This window comes from Tetrahymena thermophila, assembly GCF_000189635.1.
Source record: "Tetrahymena thermophila SB210 genomic scaffold scf_8254571, whole genome shotgun sequence".
Classification (NCBI taxonomy): domain Eukaryota; phylum Ciliophora; class Oligohymenophorea; order Hymenostomatida; family Tetrahymenidae; genus Tetrahymena; species Tetrahymena thermophila.
The window spans coordinates 40,335-56,277 of record NW_002476342.1 but is presented as its reverse complement, the minus strand read 5'-3'; the positions used below and the strand labels follow the sequence as shown (position 1 = coordinate 56,277).

The 15,943-nt window shown below is 20.6% G+C and overlaps 5 protein-coding genes across 5 annotated transcripts in view; 2 read left to right on the top strand and 3 right to left on the bottom strand. All coding sequences in view use genetic code 6, as the record gives it.

The window, feature by feature from the left end:
* Nucleotides 1-498: 498 nt before the first annotated feature.
* On the top strand, nucleotides 499-7,664 carry TTHERM_00797770 (transmembrane protein, putative; the record flags this gene model as incomplete). Its single annotated transcript, XM_001020363.2, has 2 exons — nucleotides 499-7,210; nucleotides 7,285-7,664. The coding sequence occupies 2 exons, from the start codon at nucleotides 499-501 to the stop codon at nucleotides 7,662-7,664; spliced, it is 7,092 nt and encodes a 2,363-aa protein (XP_001020363.2).
* A 28-nt stretch (nucleotides 7,665-7,692) lies between these two features.
* Nucleotides 7,693-8,325, bottom strand: TTHERM_000796754 (transmembrane protein, putative; the record flags this gene model as incomplete). The annotated part of the gene is made up of 1 exon (XM_012798661.1): nucleotides 7,693-8,325. One exon carries the CDS (start codon nucleotides 8,323-8,325, stop codon nucleotides 7,693-7,695), a length of 633 nt encoding a protein of 210 aa, XP_012654115.1.
* A 1,510-nt stretch (nucleotides 8,326-9,835) lies between these two features.
* TTHERM_000796743 (hypothetical protein) lies at nucleotides 9,836-10,429 on the bottom strand (the record flags this gene model as incomplete). Its single annotated transcript, XM_012798660.1, has 1 exon — nucleotides 9,836-10,429. One exon carries the CDS (start codon nucleotides 10,427-10,429, stop codon nucleotides 9,836-9,838), a length of 594 nt encoding a protein of 197 aa, XP_012654114.1.
* Nucleotides 10,430-11,776: 1,347 nt separating this feature from the next.
* TTHERM_000796732 (hypothetical protein) lies at nucleotides 11,777-12,592 on the top strand (the record flags this gene model as incomplete). Its single annotated transcript, XM_012798659.1, has 3 exons — nucleotides 11,777-11,943; nucleotides 12,222-12,311; nucleotides 12,499-12,592. The coding sequence occupies 3 exons, from the start codon at nucleotides 11,777-11,779 to the stop codon at nucleotides 12,590-12,592; spliced, it is 351 nt and encodes a 116-aa protein (XP_012654113.1).
* Nucleotides 12,593-13,339: 747 nt separating this feature from the next.
* TTHERM_000796721 (kinase domain protein) overlaps nucleotides 13,340-15,943 on the bottom strand; it is an 11,966-nt gene continuing 9,362 nt past the window's right edge. Inside the window, exons 23-30 of the mRNA XM_012798658.1 lie at nucleotides 15,677-15,766; nucleotides 15,359-15,448; nucleotides 15,006-15,095; nucleotides 14,649-14,738; nucleotides 14,325-14,414; nucleotides 13,991-14,080; nucleotides 13,668-13,757; nucleotides 13,340-13,451 (exon numbers count right to left, since the gene is read on the bottom strand). Coding sequence (XP_012654112.1) covers nucleotides 13,367-13,451; nucleotides 13,668-13,757; nucleotides 13,991-14,080; nucleotides 14,325-14,414; nucleotides 14,649-14,738; nucleotides 15,006-15,095; nucleotides 15,359-15,448; nucleotides 15,677-15,766 — 715 coding nt within the window. The 3' untranslated portion in view covers nucleotides 13,340-13,366. The remainder of the gene's footprint in view (nucleotides 13,452-13,667; nucleotides 13,758-13,990; nucleotides 14,081-14,324; nucleotides 14,415-14,648; nucleotides 14,739-15,005; nucleotides 15,096-15,358; nucleotides 15,449-15,676; nucleotides 15,767-15,943) is intronic.

Sequence of the window (15,943 nt, the reverse complement as noted above, 5' to 3'; positions counted from 1 at the left end):
TAACTTTATCTATTTGTTTTTTAACTAAACCATAGCAATTTACAATCTTAATTATCAATAAATTTATGCTACTAGTTTTAACAGCAATATACTAATTGCGAAAGTTTCTAACTAAGACACTATATTCACAGTTGATAACTAAAATATTATTAGATCATATATATTCAATAATTCTTCACTATCAATTAATCAGACACCAAATACCTATTAGTTGCAATTCAATTACTCTAAGATGTTCCTCTTTAATTATCCCAATCAGCGTAATTAATTTAATTAATTAATACCATTTAATCATTATTTATTTGCTCATTTAAACAGCTGAAAAAATTACTTTCATATTTTCAATTGTAAATCTAAAATGTTTTAAAAATTTATTTGAAATTCTTTAAAAGCTTTCAATTAATTCTTCAACCATTTAAAAGTTCATTTCTTATTTTTAAAAACACTTTTTATTATTTTAAAAAAATTATTTTATTTAATTTAAAAATAGAGATTTTGATGGTGATGGATTAAAGAAATTAAATGAGTATTATAAATAATAATTTTTAGATTATATTGTAGAATGTTTAATAGTACGGAATTCTAGTAGATGTTAAAATGTATGAACCTGATATATTTTTTACATTATTTTATTCAAGTCAGTCAAATCTAGCATATCCATGCTAATTTGGGTTCTTAGAAATAACTTAGAATGGAGTCATTTAAAGACCAATAACTTACACTGTAGTATCAATTAAGTTTTCTATTGTGAGAAAAATTACAGATGATAATAGTTAAGAAATATTCTTATTCAATGATGTTTTAGCTTATAGTTATTCTCTAACACAGTAAATAAAATGGTATAAATAAAGTGGAATTTAACTTAGAGGTAATCAAAATTATATTATAGGTGAGACTATTACCTCAGAAATAATAAACATTTAAAACACAATTAGTTACGTAGGTGCAGCAAGTGGATACTTGGGTGTTAGCCCACTAAATTAAGATTATCCGATTTAAAAAGTTTATTCTATACAAAAAATGTATAGCTAAGACACTATCCAGTTTATCAAAAGAAGTTTTAAATTAGGAAGTTACTACGTCATCAAAATTTCTTCTATATAAATTTTTAATCTTTTTTCTAACGAATTGATTGGATAAATTAACTTTGATCTTAAAATTTCTACCAACCCAGATAGCTTTGAAAACATAGTTGATCTTTATATTTCAGATAATCTTGGCATATTTTTGTCTTTTAACAGGTAATAAATAATTGTAAAAGATCAAATAAATAATCTGAATTACACAATCAAATAGAGTTAAATTTCTAATTCGTTGAATTAAGTTTAAGGCTGTTGGATAGACGAAACATATTCTAAGATTCTTGCATATGGAAAAATTCTAGTTGAATTTAATTTAGATTTAAGCAATATGAATATTTTATCACCTGCTGGTCATTTTAATTATGAGATCTGCTTTTTTATGGAATAATTTGTGGTATGTAAATTAAATACTAATTCCATTTCAATCTATGATAAACTATAATAATATAAAGTCTAAGCAAGTATTTTAATATAAACATTGACTTTAATGAATTTTAATCTTTAAATTGACCAAAAATTGCAATATATTTTTGCTTATGAAAATTAAATTGAAATTTACAACTTTTAAGGTAATTATTTATCAAGTATTAATGGCTCGAATTAACCTATATTTTAATTTGATATCTGTTCTAGTTACTTATTAGCATATACTCCATCAGGTAAATAAATATCAATTTTTCAAAAATTTTTTTTATTTTACTAAAATTTTTTATTTTTTGTACTATTTAACTATTTATACAAATTAGAAGTTTAATTTTTTAGAAGTATTTATGGTATTATTAGAATTATGAGTTTAAATTTAAAATTTAGTTTTTTTATTTAAAAATAATTTTTATTTAAATTAGCTGCGATGATTATATCAAGATAAACTTTGTAGATCGTTAAAAATATTATTCCCAGCATTGGCTAGCTAAGAAAAGGTTTTTATTTCCCTTAAATAAACTTGATTGCTTACCAAACAAATGAAATAACTACTGGCTAATTAAAATTTTTTAGCTTAAATACTCTATAATCTTAAGGAAGTATTACATAGCCGTATAAATATAATGGAATAGGAAATTCATTAGGTGCAAAATATGACTAAGAAAACAACATGATTTTTTATGTAGATACATATGGTAATAGCTAAATTGTTACATTAGGCTCAACTGTCTCTAATTAAAATATAATTGGAATCAGTGAGTTATAATTGTAACAAACAGCACCTCCAATTGATTATTTCTTAGATTTTGATATGAATGAAATTTTCATCCATAATGGTTAATATATTTGGAGATAAAGTTATAATATACTGACCAAAGTTTATTAAACAGTTGACCGTACAGAAAAGTAGTTTTATATTTTAATTTAGAGCTAAGCAAATAGTTTCTTGAATTCCATACTTGTTTGTGATAACAGCTATAATCTATTTCTTTATGACCAGTAAAAAATGGTTTTTATATAACGATTCTAAGATTAAGTAATTGACATGAAAAAATTTGTGTAGTTCAATTAAGTAATTAATCTTGTTGTATTTTCCTCTTAAGTAGATATTATAATAGGATAAACTATCAGCTTGATCCCTAATATCAATAATATTTCTTATACTCTATCTTATAAAATTAAGCAGTTCCTTTTAGTAGGAGAAAACATTGCAATTTTCTTAACTCAAAATAATCAATTCATAGATTACGATTTCGTTAATTAGAAATAGTTTTTTACATATCAATTTAATTAAAATTATTTGATAGTTACTACTTTTAACTTTACATATTTAGACAATCAAAATCAAAAACAGAATATTCTTTTGGTCTCATTGGTTTCTGGTGAAGTATTTTAATACAATATTAATTAAAAGTAGAGCTAAATAATTGGAATTTACTAACCATCAAATATTGTTGTTTAATTTATTTAAAAAGATAATAGCTAGCTAGTTCTAATAATGTCACAAGGAAATATCATACAAGTAGACATAAATAGCATGAAAGCAACAAATTCATAAATATTCAACCAGAAAGCTCAAAGCATAAACTAGAGTTAGAATTAGAGTAAAGGCTCTAACTTAATATTGTTTGATATTGATTATAAGTATCAAAGATATTATCTGAGTATAGCAGAAGAGAAGAAATTAGCAGTATTTAATTTAATTAATAACAATCTAATCAAATATTTATCATTTCCAGAGCTATACTGGAAACAATTATATAACACTGAAAGCTATCTCGTACTCGGATGTAAATTTTAATTAAATTTCTATAATATTACAAATTTAAGTTATATTGGCAGATTCAGAAAATCTAGTTTGAGTTTTTCAATGAAATAATTTCTAAGCATAAATGAAAAATGCTTTGCTATCTCATACCAAAATGGAATTGAAATAATTTTAATTAATACGTAAAATTAAATTTAATCAGTCCACTTTAAATAATTGTCATTTCCAGAAATAATCTCACTGAATAATGTGATAAATAATCAAATTTACTAAATTTTAGCTATAACTTCAACAGGAATATATGAATACCTATTAAGTCTAGGATAAATCAGTGATTAAATAGCAAATTATAATAGTAATTAGTCTAATTGCATTTAGGAAATTCGTTATTAAAACAATGCTCTTACCCAAAACTAGCTCGATTAAATATCCTAAGCAAATATTCCTAATAACTTAAATTAAATAATTAAGATTTCAATAGATTAAGAAATAAATTTCTCTAATTTTCAATCAAATAATTAAACATAATTTATATTTTAATCTGTTAATTCTACGAATTCTAATCTTGTTTTGAGCTAGAATAGTTTCTTAAATATTAATTAAGATGTCAATCTAATTGATCTTAATCTGCATTTTTAGCAGGGATAATAATTAATTTAATTTAATTAGAAAACTTAAAATATAAATTTTTAATCTTTGCAGATAAGCAATTAAAGCATTTCTTATGGATCATAATTATTATTTAACTCAACTAATTCAGTGTAATTAGTTGATATGAAATTCATGAATCTAAATTTAAGTTCTTCATAAAGATTGCTTGATAGCAATATTGGTTAACAAACTCAATTAGGATTATTTGTATTTAAAAATATCTCTTATGTTTTAATTGACAAAATAAATATTGATAATATGTTTTAGTTTGATGATAATTTTGCTTTAATAATAGCTCAATAAATAGGAACATTGATTATTAAAAATTTATATATTTCCAACAGCTTCTTTAATGGAATTTTAATACAGTTGATGGACATTTAAAATCTAAAATTGGAGACAATAATTATTAAGAATTGTTAAAATACAGCACAAAAAATATCTTAATTAAACTAATCAATTATTTTAGAATTGCTAGGAATTCAATAGACTCTCATAAATAATTTAATTTCAACTTAAAATAAAGAATTAACAATTATCAGATCTAATAAGACTTACAGCAGTCAAAATTATATCAGAAATTTATTTGATGATTCATTTATTTTATAAAATGCTTTTGTTTCTAAAAATTAGTTTCCTATCACTTATGAATTGAAAAAACAGTAAAACCTATTTTTAATTTCAAATACAAACATAATTTTAAGCAGTATTTAGTTTTAATAAAATGAAGGAAATATCTTAATAAAAGACTCAACCTAAATAAATATTAACTAATCAAATTTCTAGCTAAATAAAGGAACAGATGGTGCTTCGTTCTATTTCAAGGACATAAAAAACATTTCAATCAACTCAACATAATTTATTCAAAATGAAGTTTTTGGAAATGGTGGAAGTTTGCTATTTGAGGATGTTTAAATAATTAATATTGATTCCAAGTCATAATTTCTTAAAAATACAGCTTTGATAGGAGGTGCTATAAGGATTATCTCATCTTAAAATAATTTATTAAATCTGAATGCTTATGGTTTAATTTAAGCTACTTTTTAAGATAATATTGGAAAAATTTATGGTAATAATATAGGAACTTATCCTATTAAGCTTAGCATCCTTAATAATTAATAAAAAGAAATTTTTTAAGCAAACCTTTTCGAAAAAGAACTAAGTAATATTCTTTACATAACTGATTAATAAAGTGGAGGAAATTTATATTTATCAATCAGACTTTACGATAATGAAAACAAAATTGTTGCTATAAATTTAAATTAAATTTAATCAAACAACTATCCTGAAAGTATTATGAATGAGCTGTAGTTTTATGTTTTTGAATTGTTTGATACAAGTGGGAGAGTCGATATCAGAGGACAGTCAATAATAACTTATAAATAATTTTATATTGAGTCATTTTCTTTTGTATTTGACAATATAATTTTAGCTGCCTAGCCAAATATCGTAGTTAGTTCTTAGAGTTTGAAGATTAAATTGACATAGCAGCAAATTGTTAAAAATGTCAACATGTAAATTAAATTTAGAAATTGCTTACCTGGAGAAGTATTTTTGCAAATATCAGATAACATAATCTAGTGTGAATAATGTATCGAAGGTACTTATTCTCTACAGCAACCAATACTCAATAATTTATAAGAAACAGATAGCTTAAAATGTAAGAAATGTCCTTTTGGTGTAAGTAAGTGCTATTCTAACAAACTTGTCCTATCTAATGGATTTTGGAGAGAAAATGAAGAGACAGATTTAATTCTTTAATGTAATCAAGAGTATCCAAACATCTGCAATTCATAAGATAAAGACAGCTTAAATGGATGTATTCAAGGATATTTAGGCCCTCTATGCGAGACTTGCGATATATTTGGAAAGGTTTGGAAAAATGGATATTATGCAAATTCAATTTAAAAATATAAATGCCAAAAATGCAGCGAATCTAATATGGAATTTGTGTACATTTTTTTAATTGCAATTTTTATTTTTTCTTACATTTTAGCAAATATTTTGATGCTTATGAAAAACTGCATAGCGAATGCTCATGGAAATTATTTAAGAATGATGAAATTATTACCTTATTCTAAAAGCTGTATTTAAGATGAATCAGTTTTTATCATGAAAATTTTACTTAATTTTATTCAAATTTCTTCAATTGTCTACTCTTTCAAAGTCAGCATAATTCCGTAAATGGTCACCTATATATTTGAGTTCTTTGGTACTCCTGCTCAAAAACTATCAGCTAGCAGTGAATGCTTTTATCATTACTTAAATTTAAGTTAAAATAAAAACGACAATTCAATTTACATAAAATTGACTAGCATGTTGTATTTAACAATTCCGTTTCTATTTTATTTAACTTAGTTAATAGTTTTGAATATCATCAAAAGAATTAAGAAAATCTAAATTAAAATTGGTTTCAATTACATAATTACTCATATCACATTCTTTTTCTTTTAATTTGATGTGCTTAATTACTTCATTTCTACCTTTTAATGCAGATAAATAGGCAGCAAAAGTTATCTTAGCCCAAGCTTAGAGCTTTTTTGTGATGACTAAGATTTTTAGCTATTTAATTAAATTTATATAATACCTATCATGGCCTTTTGGATACTATTTCCTTTAATCCTATTGATTCTATTCTTAAAAGACTCTAAAGTATACAAAAATAGAAACAGTTTAAATTATTTTATTATTAAATCAAAATACGGATACTTCTTCCTAGAATTTAAATAAAATTATTACTTTTGGGAGTTTGTTAGGATTTATTTTAAAATATCTATAATCCTAACATCAGTATTGCTTTAATAACAGTAAGAAGTTTCTTCAATTTGTCCACTTATTATAATAATCATTTATACTTAGTTGCTACTCGTTTTTAAGCCATTCTATAACAATCAACTAAACTACTACGAAACAATCTCCTGCTTTACTTTAATTTTTAACATATTTATTTATCAAATCTATTAGATATACTAATTACCTTTTATAGAAACAATAATCATTATTTTCTATTTTGGCTATGTTATTTCACTAATTTTTATAATATTTAAAATCAATTTAAACCAGCAAAAAAATACTTTATTTAAGCATCTTAGAAATTGTCTGAAGAACTGTCTCCCAAAATATTTAAAAAATTAAATTGTTTAAAAAAAGTATAACAAACTTAAAACACTAAAATTATGGAAAAAAGCTAGTGCAAGCATTAAAAATATAAAATTAAACAAAATTAATTCGGAAATAAGTAAATTTCAAGATCATCTTAAAGAAGGAGATTAAATGTGTTTATAAGGTAATTAACAAATCAATAGCCTTTAAATATTTTATTTATTTATTTATTTATTTATATTTTATATTAAAAATTAGCTGATCAAACATAAATAATGTAAAGAAAAAGAAGTATAACCAATGCAAAAAAACAGAGTTATATTTTAAGTAATATCTTACATGTAAATGAAAAAAGCACAGTTAGAAATAAAAGACAATCTATTTATAATATGCTTTAGAATTATCAAAAAGCTCTTTGTCATGAAAACTAAACAAAATAGCACACTAAAAATGAATAGGATAAAAGTTTAAAATTTAATTTTATAGATGAAGAAATCAAAGACTCAAATGATCTAAAGGCAAGTTAAAAATAATCTTAAAATTTATTTGATTTATAAAGTGAATTGAGTGAATATTCAAAAAATCAAATTTATACAATTAATAGTGTAAAGCAACATAGTGCGATGTTTAACTTTTGATATTTATGTTTTTATTGTTAGTATTTTTTCAAACTATTGAATTTAATATATTTGTTTTTTTAAAGATTAAATACAAAATTATCATATATAAATTCATGCAAATAATAATATTATTTTAAAGTTAAAATCTGTTACTATACATTTAAAAAATTTAACTGTTTTAAAACAAGGGCACAATGAATAATTATTATTAAAATTTATAAAAATTTTAGTCTTCCTACACCCATCCACCCTCATGCAACAACTTCACATATTTTAAAGTATAATATTAAATATTATATATATATATAGCTGTTACTGCATTTGAAATATCACAAACCATCATATCATTCATGATTTGTGATATCAATAAAAATATTATTAAATTTAGGTGATGGGATAGAGTTGGTTTTAATAATTAGAGAACTACAGTATTTTATAGATTATTTATAATATAATAACAATTATGATATTTTTTATTTAATAAATGCTTCATTTAAAACTTCCTCTCTTCATTCTAAATATAAATGAATTATTACAATTTATTGATTATTAGATTGTTTTATAATAGTAAATAGATTTTGGACTAAAACAGAAAGATAAACTAAATAAATAAATAGATGTTATTTTATTAAAATTGAAGTACTTTAATGCTAGATTTTTTTAACATATAAATACTCATCTCTCATTCTTACTATATTTTTAAGTATGAATTTTAAATAATAATAAGATTAAATAAATAATGTTGCACTAACTTTTATTTATATCTCTTGATAAAATCAACTAAAAAAATTTATAATTGATTAATGTTATAATTATTTTTTGTTTTTACCCAATTAAATTTAAAATAAACTATAATATATTAATAATTAATTCAATTTCTGTAAATTATAATTCGATATTTTTGTAAAAAATAATAAATGAAATAAAAGAAAAAATATTTTAACAAATTAAAAAAAGTAAATATTTATTTTTTTATCAATATTGTTTAAATTTAGTTTTATTAATAAAAAAAGTTTTTAAACTCTTCGCTTTAATCTCATTAGATTCTAAAAATTGATCTGAGGTATATTTAATTTATTGATATTATTATTAGCATTAATATTTTTTAAAATTTAATTTACAAGCTATTTACAATATTATTTTTCTAATATTTTCATCTACATTCATTCATTGTAGTTTATAACAATATTTTTTTGACTTGTTTGGCTTAACTCTTGTTTTGATTATTAATTATTAATTTTTTTATTCACTTTTTCTTTCTAACTAACAAATTAACTTTATGTTTTTTCTTCAATATTTAAAAATAAAATATTAATTGGATTTATTTTTCATTTTTTTATATTCTGATTATGTGTATTTTTTTTTTCTTTTTTAATTTAACTCATTTTTTTAATTTTCAAATTTTACTTTTATTATGAATTAATTCAATTCATATTTTTACTTCATTTTCTCCTTTATCTAACTAATTACTTTATTTTTTTTCTTTAATATTTAAAAAGTATAAGTAACATTATTGCAAACGATGGATCACTCTTAGGTTCTAGTTTAGCAAACTGCTTTAAACTCTCAAAATTGACACTTAATCTTAAGTAAAAAGAGTTTATTTATTTTTGGTTGTGATATAATAGACTTTAAGAACACAAACTCAGTCAAAATTTTTTTCCGATATTTCCTATTTAAAAATAAAATTATGTTTAAAAAGGGGAAGTTGGGGGAAAAGTTTGAGTGATTTAGTTTCCTTAAAGTCTATTATATATTTTTAATATAAAAAATTATTTTAAAATAAAATAAATCTATTAATATCTTTTTATTTGATTTATTTTTCTTTTTTTCTACTGCTTGTGTTTTATTTTTTTCTTTGTTAATTTAACTTATTTTTTTCATTTTTAACTTTTGTTTTCCTTTCTTTATTATTTCCTTTTACCAAATTAGCTCTATATTTTTCTTCCATATTTAAAAAGTCATAATAAAATTGAAAATGAAGGGGTATTAGGCTTATGTTCTGGTTTATAAAACTGTGTTAATATCTCAAATTTAAAACTTAATCTAGAGTAAAAACATTTTATTTGTTTTTATTGTGATAATTTTTAATATAAAAATGAATTTAAAACAACATAACTCCTTTAAATTATTTATTTATTTGCTTTTTATTTTTCTTTGACTTTTTTTTATTTATTTGTTCTTTAAATTCATTTTTTATTTTCAAATTTTGCTTTTATTTTTATTATTTCTTCATATTTTTTCTTCATTTTATCCTTCTAACTAACTATTAACTCTTTATTTTTTCTTTAATATTTAAAAAGGAGTAATAGCATTGGTGATTAAGGTACATCAGGCTTAGGTTCTTGTTTAGCAAACTGCACTAATCTCTCAAATTTGAAACTTAATCTCAAGTAAAAACATTTTATTTATTTTGGATTGTGATAATTTTGAATATAATAATGAATTTAAAACAATAAAACTAAATATCTTTTTAGCTTTTTATTAGATTTATTTTTCTTTTTTTTATTAATTTTGTGCTTGTGATTTTGCTTAATTTCTTTATTAATTTAGATAATTTTTTAATTTCTACTTTTACTTTTATTATTTGTAAATTCATTTCTTATTATTTCATATTTTCTTTATTTTATCCTTCTAATTTCCTCTTTATTCATCAGAGTTGATACGATACAGACTTTTTGTAATTTTCCGATATTTTTGAAATTAAAATATTAATCTAATTAACTATTTATTTTTTCTTCAATATTTAAAAAGTGGCAATAAAATTGGAAAATATGGTGCATAGAGCTTAGGTTTTTGTTTAGCAAAGTGTACTAATCTCTCAAATTTGACACTTATTCTTGAGTAAAAACATTCTATTTGTTTTGAAAGTGATATTTTTTAAAATGAAATTGAATTTTAAACAAAAAAACTCTTTTAATATATTTATTAACTTTTTATTTTATTTCATTTTCTTATTTTTATCCTGCTTGCTTTTTATTATTTTGCTAAATTAACTTATATTTTCATTTTTAACTTTTTCTCTTATTATTATTAATTAATTTATTTCATATTTTTTCCTCATTTTTTCCTTCTAACTAATTAACCTCTATTTTTTCTTCACTATTTAAAAAAAGTAATAATAAAATTGGTAATGCATCATTTTTAGGTCCTGGTTTTGCACACTGTACTAATCTCTAAAATTTGACACTTCATCTGAGGTAAATAAAATTATTTATTTTATATTGTGATATTTTTAAAAATAAAAATGAATTAAGATACATCATTTAATTTATTTGATTTCTTTCATTTATTTTTAATCCTGCTTGCTTTTATTTTGCTAATTTAACTTATTTTTACATTTTTAACTTTTCCTTTTATTATTAATTAATTCATTTCATATTTTTCCTTTTCCTTCTAAAAACAAATTAATTAACTATATTTTTTCTTCAACACTTAAAAAGTGAAAATTAAATTGGTGATGAAGGTACATCATATTTAGGTTCTGGTTTAGCATATTGTATCAATCTCTAAAATTTGACACTTAATCTTAAGTAAACACATATTAATTGTTTTCGATTGTGGTATTTAAAAAAAAATAATTGAAAACAAAATACTAACTAACTAACTCTTTTAATTTATTTATTAATTTTTATTTAACTTATTTTTTTCTTTTTTTTATTCTCCTTTTGTTTTTGTTTTTGTCCTTTGTTAATTTATCACATTTTCTTCATTTCAACTTTTTTTTTACTATTAATTAATTCATGTCTTTTATTTGATGTTTTTCTTCATTTTTTCCTTTTAAAAAACTAATTACTATATAGTTTTTCTTCAATATTTAAAAAGTAAAAATTAAATTGGCGATAATGGCGCATCAGGCTTAGTTTCTGGTTTAGTAATGTGCACTAATCTCTCAAATTTGACACTTTATCTTCAGTAAAAACAGTTTATTTGCTTTGGATTGTTATATTTTTTAAAATAAAAATGAATTTTAAATAATATAACTCTTTAAATTTATTGATTTATATAGCTTTTTATTTGATTTATTTTTCTTTTTTTATTGTGATTGTGTTTTTTTATTTCTTTATTAATTTAACTCATTTTTTGATTTTCAACTTTTGTTTTATGAATAATTAGTTCATTTATTTGTTATGATTTTATATTTTTCCTTCATTTTTTCCTTTCAACTAACTAATTAATTTTAATATTTTCATCAATATTTAAAAAGTTACAATCAGATTGGTGCGATTGGGGCATCAGGTTTAGGTTCTGGTTTAGGAAAGTGCACTAATCTCTCAAATTTGACACTTCATCTTCAGTAAAAACAGTTTATTTGTTGTGGATTGTGATATTTTTGAATATAAAAATGAATTTAAAACTATCTAACAAACTAACTCTTTTAATTTAATTATTTGTCTTTTATTTGACTTACTTTTCTTTTTTTTCTTCTCCTTGAATTTTTCTTTCTTTTTTAATTTAACTTATTTTTATATTTACAGCTTTTATTTTATTTTATTAATTAATTCATTACTTATCATTTCATACTTTTTCTTCATTTTTTACTTCTAACTATATATTTCTTCAATCTTTTAAAAGTTTCAATAAAATTGGAAATGAAGGAGCTTTAGGCTTAGGTTCTGGTTTAGGAAATTGCACTAATATCTAAAATTTGACACTTGATCTTTAGTAAAAACAGTTTATTTGTTTTAGATTGTGATTATTTATTAACATAAAACTCTTTTAATTTATTGATTTATTAGCTTTTTATTTGATTTATTTTTCTTTTTTTTATTTTGCTAAGTTTTTATATTGATTTAAAATATAATTTTATTTTTTTTATTTTTTAGTAATTTATACTAATTTATATTAAAAGTGGTAACGAAATCAATAAATAACAATAATAATAACTGAAAGTAAAGTGTCTTCAATCAAAAAGATTAGTTGTATTAAAATTAAAAAATTGGTGATAAAAACTAATGAAAATAGAATGAATAGATATTAAAATATTTGAATAATATGATATATTTTCTAATTAATCATTTAATTTAACTTACTAAAATTTTGAGTTTTCAACAAAAAAGATCAAAGAACTTATTAATTTCTAATATTTTATTATGTCTATTTAATTAAATATATGTAAAGTTTGTATATCATACATATAAATTAAATGTATTAATAATTTTAAATTAATATTGTTTAAGAATATTTAAAGGGTAAATAAAAATTACAAAATATTTAGTTTAATTTTTTCTTTCATGCTTTAAATATATATTAACACAATTTCAAATGGAAAAATAGGTGCAAAAGTTTATTTAAAAAATTAAAAAAGATAATCAAATAATAAATTTAAAATAAAAGATATATTTATTTTATTAATTTAGAGTGTAAATAAAACAATATTAATGAAAAAATAAATGCTTAAGATCTTAACCTTCCTTGTTACGAAAAAGAAATTATTTTCCAATTTATATCGTTTTTGGCGAAACCTAAGGGCTGACTTAAGAGGAATTAATTTATTTAAGTAAATTTAATTTTAAAATTTTTAAATTTTTTATTAGTATTATTTATCAATTAAATAAATATGATATTTATAAATATAAAAACAAAAATCTATTTTATTTATATTTATTTTAGGTTAAAAAGACCTTTCAAAATATTATATAATAAAACTTATAATTAGTTTTCAATTATTCAAACATTTATATAATATTTATTCTTCCTTTATTTTTGTCACTTATTTATCACCAGAATTATATTTCAAAGAAAACTAATCTTTTTGATTTAAGACTCTCTGTTTTTGCTTTGAAATTTAATTATCTGTTACTGCTATTATAAATTATTGTAAATTTTAAATAAATATTAAATAAAATAAATTTTTTAATTAAAGTTTATTTCTTAAATCAATAGCATTAGCAGGATAAAAAAATTAAGACATAAATCATCTAAAAAGCAATAAAATAAATTAAAAGAACATTATTGTCTTAAATTAGTTTTTATAATTAAAAATATCACAATCAAAACAAATATATAAAATCTTTTTACTCAAGTTAAAGTGTCAAATTTGAGAGACTAATGCACTTTACTAAAGCAGAACCTAAGCCTAATGCACCTAGTGCACCAATTTAATTGAAACTTTTTAAGTTTTGAATAAAAAATGTTAATTAAAAGGAAAAAATGAAAAAAAAAAATGAAAATATAAGATTAATTAACAATAAAAACAAAATTTGAAAATAAAAATGAGTTAAATTAGCAAACTAATAATTAAAAAAAGCAAGCACAACAAAAAGAAAAAGAAATCAAATAAATTATAAGAGCTTTATTATAAATATTTCACAGTCCAAAATAAATAAATAAACTCTTTTTACTGAAGGCCTAGTGCCAAATTTGAGAGGTTAGTACAGTTTGCTAAAGCAGAACCTAAGCCTGTTGCACCTTCGTCACCAATTCGATTAGAACTTTTTAAATATTAAATAAAACATATTTAATTAATTAGTTTATTAAAAGGAAAAAATGAAGAAAAAATATAAAATAATAAGATTAATTAATTAAAATTAAAAAAAAGTTGAAAATAAAATAATAAGTTAAATTAACAAAGAAGAAGAAAAAAAAGCAAGCAAAATAAAAATAAATCAAATAAATTATAGAGCTTTATTGTTTTAAATTAGTTTTTATAAGTAAAAACAAATTAATTCTTTTTACTAAAGGTCAAGTGTCAAATTTGATAGTTTAGTGCAGTTTGCTAAAGAAGAACCTAAGCCTTATACACCTTTATTACCAATTTAATTGCCGCTTTTTAAATATTAAATAGTTAATTAGAAGGAAAAAATGAAGAAAAAATTTTAAGTAATAAGATTAATTAATAATAAGAGCAAAAGTTGAACATTAAAGGATTATTTAAATTAGCAAAAAAAGAACAAAAAAAAGTAAGCACAATAAAAAAAATTGAAAATAAATCAAATAAATTATAAGAGCTTTGTTGTTTTAAATTAGTTTTATAATTAAAAGCAAATAAACTGTTTTTACTAAAGGTCAAGTGTCAAATTTTAGAGGTTAGTGCAGTTTGCTAAAGCAGAACCTAAACCAGATGTACCTTCATCACCAATTTGATTGGAACTTTTTAAATATTGAAGAAAATATATATCATTAAAATTGTTAATTAGAAGGAAAAAATGAAGAAAAAATATGAAATAATAAATAAGACTAATTAATAATAAAAACAAAATTTGAAAATAAAATGATAAAGTAAAATTAATAAAAAAACAAGAAAAAAAAGCAAGCATAATAAAAAGAAGAAAAAAAAAATAAATTAAAAGAGCTTTATAGTTTTAATAAATAAATATATCACAATCCAAAACAAACAAACAAATAAATCCTTTTTACCCAAGTTAAAGTCTCAAATTTGACAAGTTAGTGCAGTTTACTAAAGAAGAACCTAAGAATGATGCCCCCATTGCACTAATTTGATCAGAACTTTTTAAAAATTTCATAAAAAATATTTATTTAATTAGTTAATTAAAAGGAAAAAATGTGAAATAATAAGATTCATTAATAATAAAAGCAAAAGTTAAAAATAAAATAATGAGCTCTATTAACAAACATAGAAGAAAAAAAATGTACACAAAGTATATTAATAACAAAAGAAAATTAAATCGAATAAATTAAATGTGCTTTATTATTTTAAATTAGTTTTAATAATTATAAATATCACAATCCAAAAAAATAAACTTTTTTACATAATATCAAGAGTCAAATTTGAGAGATTAATGCACTTTGCTAAAGCAGGACCTAAGTATGATGCACCTTCTTAACCAATTTAATTGAAACTTTTTAAATATTAAATAATAAATTAATTTGTTAATTATTATAAGTTTAAATAACAATAAAAGCAAAAATTTAAAATAAAATGGTGAGTTAAATTAATAAAGAAAGAAGAAAAAAAAGCAAAAACAATAAAAAGTAAAATAAATCAAATAAATTTTCAGAGCTTTATTGTTTTAAATTTGTTTTTATAATTAAAAATATCACAATTCAAAACAAATAAACTCTTTTACCCAAGCTAAAGTGTTAAATTTGAGAGATTAATGCACTTTACTAAAGCACAACTTAAATCTGACGTACCAATTGCACCAATTTAATTAAAACTTTTTTTAATATTAAAGATAAAATATATGATTAATTAGTTAATTAAAAAAAATGGAAAAAATGAAAGAAAAATAAATCAAATTAGTTAATTAGTTAAAGAACTTTTTTGTTTTAAATTAGTTTTTATAATTAAATATATCACAATCAAAAATAAATTATTTTTACTAAAGGTGGAG